Source organism: Lygodium microphyllum, chromosome 11 (genome assembly GCF_053477565.2).
Source record: "Lygodium microphyllum isolate KBCC chromosome 11, Lygodium_microphyllum_v1.1.10, whole genome shotgun sequence".
Lineage (NCBI taxonomy): Eukaryota > Viridiplantae > Streptophyta > Polypodiopsida > Schizaeales > Lygodiaceae > Lygodium > Lygodium microphyllum.
The window spans coordinates 106,700,736-106,710,164 of record NC_141145.1 but is presented as its reverse complement, the minus strand read 5'-3'; the positions used below and the strand labels follow the sequence as shown (position 1 = coordinate 106,710,164).

The 9,429-nt window shown below is 37.7% G+C and overlaps 1 protein-coding gene across 1 annotated transcript; it reads right to left on the bottom strand.

Annotated features, from left to right (window-relative positions):
- Nucleotides 1–3,739: 3,739 nt before the first annotated feature.
- On the bottom strand, nucleotides 3,740–5,238 carry LOC148029198 (putative calcium-binding protein CML27). The gene has a single exon (XM_087688677.1). The coding sequence runs from the start codon at nucleotides 5,020–5,022 to the stop codon at nucleotides 3,970–3,972; it is 1,053 nt and encodes a 350-aa protein (XP_087544803.1). The 5' UTR covers nucleotides 5,023–5,238; the 3' UTR covers nucleotides 3,740–3,969.
- Nucleotides 5,239–9,429: the final 4,191 nt, after the last annotated feature.

The window sequence follows — 9,429 nt, the reverse complement described above, 5'->3', positions numbered from 1 at the left end:
GTGTGGCAGATAAAACTCCCTCAATCATTCCTTTAGTCACAGTTCTTGCTACATCTGGAAGTGACCTCTCTGTCTACCTTACATGCAACAATTTATTTCGAGCACATCGAGAGGGTTCTTTGGAAATATCAGTCCCTTCACTGAACAGTTTAGTGTGAGGAGATGCCATTCCATTCCTTTGTAATGACATCTAGAGTTCTATTGAACTCTCAATGACAGCTTATATTCAATAGTTATATGCTTCTTTCTATGAAAATTTGATGCAATCCAAAGACTAGTTGCATACGGCAACCACAGAGTTGGCCTCTGCTAAAAACACTCTTGCTGATTTGTTTAAGCAAATGAAGCAGCATACCCAAATAATTAAGACCCAGAGAGAAGAAATATCTTCTTTGAAGATTCAGTTAACAGAAGCTCAATCAGAGATCACTAGAGTTTCGGAAGAGAAAGAGAAAATGTCCAAAGAAGCTCAAGAGTTTCAAACTCTTTTAGATGCGAAACTATCAGCTTTGCAGAGTGCTCATAATACATTGGAATCCCAAGCTTCCCAAATTAAGGAGTTGCAAGACCAACTGACGTAGTCACGGTCCATTCTTCCAAGGCCCAATATTCCTATGATTCCTTCTATATCTCAGCAGGACTTGGAAGTTCTCTAGAGACATGCCACATTGTATCCGTTATTTCAAGATAAAGTGAAAAGATTGCATTCTAGAATGGATTTGTTATGGTCTACATTTGAGCACTTTCAGGAGTATGTTCCTCCGGACCATTCCTTTTTTGTCCACTATCAGGCAGAAGCTGGCCTTCTATATGAAGCATTCAATGATGGATATTCATATTCTAGAGGATGGTTGGAGTGGGGCTTGGTCTTTTGATTTGCTAACATAAATTATTCATATGGTCTTTGAAGATTCTATGACGATGGATACTATATTGTTGTCTTACATGTATCTACGAGGTCATCTATTGATTTCAGATGATGTAGATCTGGCTTGGTATGTGGAGGATGTGGTTTTGCAAGCTACCTTATATGTCAACTATTTGGAGTTGAGGATAGATGACATGTTCTAGTGTTATTATTCTAAAGTGGCTACTTGCCCTGACACTTCATGGCATTCAATGATTGATTTTGTGGTCCTGAATAAACGTCAGAATACAGCTTCTACTTATGTGCAGAGCACTAACCAACTGAGAGTGGATCTCCTAGCTTATCTTTCCAAGAATCATCCATTTGATTCATCCTTCTTTGATGCCTACAAGAGACGATCTGTTTTAGGTCCCTTTGTTCCTAGCCTATTGTACTATCAGAAAATGGCCCATTGCTATAATACTTATCTTTCCCTTTATCAATCCAACTTAGCAGCTATCTTACCTCTCCTTTTTCAACCTCAGGGTTTTCCTCAAATTTCTATCTTCACCTATTGTTTTTTCATTGAAGATCAAGTTTTTTCCCCTTCTCCACCATGACCTTCTCCATCTATCCATATACCTTCTACTTTTTCTGCTTATCAATTGACACCTTTCATGACTGATTCACTTAAATTTTCAACCACTCATTCTTTAGCTTATTCTTCCTTTTATGATTTTGCCTACCCATCTCCTTATCCTCTTTTACTTGTTCCACTTCCATCTCTTGCCACTTCTATTTCTCAACCCCCTCAGTTGGTTAGTGGATACGAAGGATTTGATCAGCAGATTTCGAGAAGAGGATGGAGCTCAACTAATTCTCTCACAGAACCACAAATTAATTGGCCATTAATTCCAGGGTACTGGACAATTGCTAGTCAAGCATACCAGAATTACCTCCATTTTTCTCACCAATATTCACAATCTCTAGATCCATCAGTGAGATTGACAGCTCATTTTTCTTGGTATCTAGCATATATGCATAGGAATTTCCATAACGATCAAAAGGCCATTCCAAAGATTTGTATGAATGTCAATGTGAACATTGATTCCCAACAATTGGATGTTTTATATTTTCGTGCCCTATGTCTACCTAGCACATACCTTGTTTTGCTAGAAAGGATGTGCTACCTTCAATTCTTTCAAAATCCTCCCAAGACATTTGTGGATGAGTCATTCTCCATGGATCGTTTTCAAAATTATCAAGCCTTCAAAAGAGATCACCTTCATTGATGCCTTTACAATGTATTTTGGATTATTCTTAATGATATATATATATATATATTTCTAGAGGTGTCATTCAGATGGTTGTGTTTGTGTTTGTGTTGTGGGTTAATTTTATGTTATGAGTTCGTGCTGGTTGAATAATTTATTCGAGAGCTCTTTTCAACTATTGATAGTGGATGGAAAACCTATGGTGGAAAGTTGTTGAAGAAGAACCTCTTATATTCTTTACAAATTTGTTATGACTTTTAATTGTTTATCAGATGAGTTAATGAATAATGAAGTTCTCCTTTAGTAGTATTTTTTCTAGAGATACAAGTGATAAGTTGGGGTCGTGGTTTAGAGAGATTATTGAAGATACTACAAAAGATTAAATTGAGCTCTTTATAAACTTATATTCTTCTTTTCCTTAGGTCACAAGGAAGCTTCTTTTCTAAGTGTGGGGATATGTTGAGATGGAAAAAGATTGAAATTTTGACTAATTTTTGTTGTTTTTTAGGTCTGAATGATTGATTTTTGGTGGATTTAAAGTGATGTATAGTTGTTAATGGGAGTGTTTGAGAGTGTTTTGGATGATATTGATTATATTTTGGAAGCTCATGATGATTTTTAGTGGAAATATGAGGCTCTGTGATGTTCTGATAGGTTCTATTGAGGTTCTGATTAGTTCTGTATAGCTTCTCTTTTGTTTTGATTTTCTTCTGTATGAAGCATGGATTGATGATTGATGAAGATTGAAATCTTTTGAAAGCTTATTGAATAGTTTTTTATAGTTTGGAATGGTTTTAGTATGAGTCATGAGGTTCTGATGACCTTCTGTAACCCTCTATAGAGCCTCTATCTCTACTTTGTATCTGCTCTGGTCCTATTCTGTACTATTCTATAGATCTTCTGTAAGTGTTCTGTAGAATGTATATGCGACTTTAGAAAAGTTTTCTAACTTTTGGAAAGGATGAATCTAAGTTCAAAAGAGCTAAAACAAATGGAAGAAGCAGCTGTTGAAGACTGAAGAGAAGACTGGAGTGACAGTGACAGTAGTAAGCTATGAAGAGACACTGCAGTGGCTTTGGTGCCTCTTCACATCAGACATACCTCTTCACTGTAGTGGCTTTGGTGCCTCTTCACATCAGACATACCTCTTGGGAGGTGCATCCACGACCTAAGAAGGATTATTGAGAGTCATTATTGAGCATTGTAGTGAGGAGATGATGTATTATTGAGAGAGAGAGAGAGAGAGAGAGAGAGAGAGAGAGATAATCTCTTTTACGAAAGCTAGATAATTTTTCTCATAGAATATCATCAATATGGTGAGTTGATCCTACCAAAGATAGACGGAATGATTATTGGGACATTTATGATGAGATTATGAGCTAATTCCAATCACAATATATTGAAGGATACAAGTGCAAGGTGAGTGCGACAGGATGCTTATATGATAGTAGATAACCCATAATTCATATCCATACATTGATAGAGAGATGACCATACTATAAGTTGACCGAATGATTATTGGGACATTTATGATGAGCTTATGGGCTAATTCCAATCACAATATATTGAAGGATACAAGTGCAAGGTGAGTGAGACAGGACGTTTTTACGGTAGTAGATAACCCATAATTCATATCCATACATTGATAGAAAGATGACCGATAATTCATATCCATACATTGATAGAAAGATAACCGTACTCTAAGTTGACGGCAATGTCAAATGCAAGCACTTACTACGACTTTCTAGAAGTCTAGCAAAGGTAGCCTTCATTTAGATAAGACCGGGTCTAAGAGGCACGTACTTTACACATGGAATTATTTCCTGGCTGGAGTTATCCAGACGATTATCAATGACACGAGATGGGGATATTAAGGAAGGGGAGCATCATGGACTTGAACTCCCAGAGGTCGATAAGGCCGTTGCCATCGGAGTCATGGCGGTCGATGCAGGCTTGGCAGGCGGCCGCGTCATCACCCTCGGGGAGGCCCAGCTGTCGCAGGACCAGCGCCAGCTCGGACGCGCTGATGAAGCCGTCGCCGTTGCGGTCGTACACGCGGAAGGCTGCCTCCACGTACTCGTCAGATGCAGTGTCGACGTTATCATTCCTCATCTTTTCATTAGCATCATCAGCTAACAGCTCCCTACGCCGAGCCATGAGGCGGGTCTGATCTCCCGCATCCGCAGGTAATTTCATTGGATCATCATGATGACCGCCCTCCATTATGTACCGGTACAGTGCTCGAAATCCAGAAGCATCCAGACCGCCAAATCCATGTTGAGGGGACTCATGTTGTAGTCCCGCCGGATGATCTGTATATTGGCTGCCGATGGCGCCGCGGATGAGAGATCTCAGAGAGTCTAACTGATTGTCGCCATGATCAATATCATGTGTGCTGCTGCTGCTGGCCAGCAGGCCGAGCTTCCGCAACAGGTCATAGATCTCATCCACGCTCAGCTTCCCGTCCCGATCCGTATCCAGTATCAGGAACATGTCTTGCACTAAGCTGCTCTTGCTGCGGTTGAATTTAGACGTGATGATCCGGCTGGAGCTGCTGCTTCTCTGACCAGCAGACGTAGTGCCTAATCTGCCTCCGTCGTCCATGATCACATGATCGGCCATTGCAGGTAGCTGGGAGCTGCTGATTGATTCATTTGAGTGCTGAGTTGCAGCTTCCTGCAGTTGATTATGACATTCGTCGACGCTAGGTATAATAACAGCTGATTCAGGAATCGGTGGACTCACGCGATTATCCTGATCATAATCTATAACACGTTGTCCCCTTCTGTCATGAAAGACGGAACCGACCTCCCAGAGGCTGTCAAAGCTTCTCTCCACGTCCAGGTAAGATGCGTGGTTTTGTGGTTGTAAGCGAAAATTTTCCATGATGGCTATAAGCATCTACACAACACGCTTATATATAAGGAGAGTCGAAACCGTCGACGCGGCAGCTTGCCGCCCGCGGCGTTGATGGGTGGTGGTGACGTACGAGTGTACGTCTGCACGACGTCCTTGCTGTGGTTATGGCGATTAGGCAAAGTTCTTCAGAAGTGAGAGCTGATTTGTGGGGATTCGCAGCTTCCAGGCAAACACTAGCGCTACTTCGCCGAAGGTGGATGAGGACGTTGACCATTAAATTTAGCCTCTGGCCGGCGATGACTCTAGATCCTTCTTTTCTTAGCCTAAAGAAGTTTCGGAAAATTTCAACCATCCAAAACTTTTACGTTTCAACTTAGATCGGTCCAAATCCTTTTATTTTACAAATTGAACCGATTTAATTCCCTTTTAAATATATAATGAAAAGATAATCACTTTTTTCCTATTATTTGAAAGGATCTTTATTTCAAAAATTTTTAAGGAATTTTTTAAATTATTTATCTCTTATGCTTTAGAAATGAAAACCTTTATTATCATTAAGAACCTTAATCTACATTACTTATGTAAATTTTCAATAGTAAAAAATAAATGTATAGAGGTGGTTTCTATATCTCTTAATGGGTCTAGACTCTATGGCCTCAAAGAAGTATATACATCATAAGCACAAAGATAAAAGAAAGTATAAAACAAAAACCCAAAAGAAAAGAAGTTAAATCTTAAAAGAAACAAAAAGGAAAAAAAAACATGAAAGAGAATATCATGAAATACAAGCAAAACCAAAAACAAAAAAGATTTTAAAAACAAGCATATTTTATTGAAAGAAGCAACCATGATACTAACCAGAGAAAACAAAACTAACATGAAAGAGAACATAGAAAAAATAAGTTTAGCATAGAAAAAGGACTAAACATAGAGAAAAAAATACAAATTTTACATTATAAAAATGTAATAAACATATAGGAAAAAAGGAAAAATTGTGACAATGAAAAATGTAAAAATTTTAAGATAACAAAAGCGCAAATAATGCACAATGACTTCAATATCATCATAGGCCATAAAAAATCAATTGCCCCTTTGAATATGCAAAGTTATTGCAAAATCAATTAGCAAATTCCTTGTGCTATGTATAAATGTCGATGTGTTTTTTCAGCCCATAAGTCCATACTCTCAATCAACTCCATATTAGTGAATTTAGAAGGCCCTTCAATAAAGTTTTTCATTAATGCATCTAAACTCTTAATCTCCAAATGATTATGTAGCTTACTCTTTATCATAGTTCGAGCACTAAAACCTCTCTCACAAATAGCAATGCTTGAACATTGGACAAGAGCTACTTGACAAAGAGTAAGAACATTACGATAAGCATCCCTCCACATATTGTTGCAAGCAAGTGCTAAAGTTACCTCTGGTAATGTGAATCTTACCCAATCTCTAGAAGCTTGATGCTTAAAATTTCTAAATTCTTTCTTAAACTCATCAACTTCTATCATTGCAGGGAATTCCCCTATATTCAACTTTTTGGGAAAACCATAAAATGAGGTTACTTTATCTATTTCTTGGATTCCATAGTTTTTTAAGGCCTTCTCATGTATTGGATGTTGTGTAGGCACAAGTATTTTTAAACAATTAAGCACAGAATTATCTTCAAATCGAGAATTCAAGTTACTTACCACTGACTTGGCAAAAGCAACTTGAAATTCTAAGGTCCTATTAAAGTCTTCTCTATTAATTTTACATTTTAAATCATGCTCATAAAACTTATTCCCATGCAAAGCACCTCTTAATGTATATAAATATCCTTTTTCAGGCCCATAGTCTGGAAGGATATCATATCCATATATATCGACAATTAATGCATTCATATCAGGAGGAGAACAATCAATGTAATATTGTGTTATGGATATAATTTCATTCTTCACAAGACTATCTATAGTTGTGACATCTACAAAGTCCTTTTGAAACATTTGGCTTAATGTTGTTAAACCTCTTAAAATGTCAGCTAAGAGATGTAAGCAATAAACACACTCAAATTCAGCCAATTCTTCATAAATATGCAATGCCTCTTTTTTTTTTATCTCAAGTATGGCATCTAAAGACTTGCATACTCTACTAATGGCTCTATATCTACTTAACCATCTCACATCAAAAGTATGCTCAAGTCGAAGAATGGGACATGCCAAATCTTGTTGCATAGCTTGCAACCCTTCTAATCTCTTTGTGCTAACATTAAAATAAGAAGCTATGGCATTAATAAGCTTTTTACAATAAGGCATCTCTTTTGCTACACTTGATATTGCAAAGGCACTACGATGTCCAACATAATGAATTGAAGTTAGAAATGGATTAACATGTTTTTTCAATAAGTCCTGAACACCATTATCCTTTCCTACCATTGTGGAACATCCATTGGAGCCAAAAGCAACAAATCTAGACAAGTCTAGCTTACATTTCTTTAGCTCACTAATAATAGCTTCAAACAAAGATTTTCCAGTACCATCATGCACATGTATAATGCCATAGAAACTTGTCTTGGGAATGCAATCTCTCTCAAGATATGATAAATAAATAACCATATGTCCATGTGAAGAGATATCATTGGACTCATCGATTAAAACACCAAACCATGGACTAGTAGAAACCTTCATTATTGTGGTTTTCATAAGATGTGATGACATGCAATAGATCATTTCAGCGCATGCCTTATCATCATTATAGAGACTAGTAGTATATGGTGCATGACAATCTTGCAACAAATTTATCATCTCAGGAAAAACTGAAAATGGTAAAAAAAAATTAGCAATTAAATATGCAATTCTAAATAATGAAAGTAATGCCTCATCTTTGAATTCCCTTATTTTTTTAACACTCTTTTCAATACAATCTTTTCCTTCAAGCAAAATGGCTTCCATGGCAAACTCATGACAAGTCGTGCGAACATGGGATTTTAAGCTACTAATTTTAAAATTCATTGATCCCCCTTTTGAATATGCACTATGTGGATGAGGATATTTTAAACAATACTTACAATATATTTTTACTTCGTCTCTATCATAAACAAGCCATTTGAATTGGTCAAGCCAATCCTCTTGAAAAAGTAAACGTCCTTCTTTTTTTCTTTCAAGTTCAGCCTTATCTTCAAGTGAAATATTATTGAGTGATTCATTCGAAGGCAATACATTAATTGAAGATGACTCCACAATATTATTAGTGTTTTCTTTTACCTTTTTAGAAGGATGCCTAGTTATATGTTCAATCCCAATCCAAGAGAGAAGATTTCCTTGTCTTTTTTCTCTTGATTTAGGTGCCATTTCTTGAAAATAAAAAGAGTAGTTTCGATCTTACCTTCTTTGCTAATAATACTTGAAATTTGCTACCTTTTATAATGCCTTTGTTCCTTTGAAAACCAAGCTCCTCAGATCTTTAGTTTCTTTTTATCTTCAACCTTCACAAATTTATCAATAAACACATAACAAAAAGAATTTATTGCTAATCTTTCATTTCACCAACCACTCTTAAAAGAAAAGAGATCGCATGCTTTTGCTTTATTGAGTGATGTCAATACTTAATTAGAAATTACATTGGTAATAGTAGAATTTAAAAGACTAAACTTTAAACTTTAAAACTTTGACAATAAACCTCTAAAGAATTGAGATGGTGCCTACCTGTTTTGCCACTTGTGAATCATGATTAGGGAGAATGTTGACAGCTTGGCTCTTGAGTAAGGAAGCATGGAAATTTGGAAGTTAGAAGACTAATTCATTGTTCACTGTTCAGGCCCAAGTAGTGAGGCACCTTTAAAGTGTAAGTTCTTGAATCTTCTCTGTCTCTCTCTCCCATGAATGCTTAATGATGCCAACAATTTACAAATCTCTCTCTCTCTCTCTCTCTCTCTCTCTCTCTCTCTCTCTCTCTCTCTCTCTCTCTCTCTCTCTCTCTCTCTCTCTCTCTCTCTCTCTCTCTCTCTCTCTCTCTCTCTCTCTCCCCCATCAAAGGCAACAGCCTCGCCCTACACAATACTGAGTACATGCCAACAATCTGTGTGTGTGTGTGTGTGTGTGTGTGTGTGTGTGTGTGTGTGTGTGTGTGTGTGTGTGTGTGTGTGTGTGTGTGTGTGTGTGTGTGTGTGTGTCTGCTCAATGCTCAAGCCTCACGTCCTCATGCTTCAGGCTTTAGCTCTGCAGCTTGCTCGGGAGTCGACAGGGGATGCTGAGCGCTCGCGGCCAATATTTAGGCCCCAGGGCTGATGCCCTCAGACAGCTGCTTACAGTAGCAGCTGGCCAGTCTTCAAGGCCCACAGCACCACGCCAAGAAGCCTCATGCCACACCACGCCAAGCCACCTCACGGCACGCCCTCAAGGCTCAGCCACACCAAGTTCCAATAACTTACATCCATTTTAGATTATCAAAATAAGAACTAGACTACCATAACTC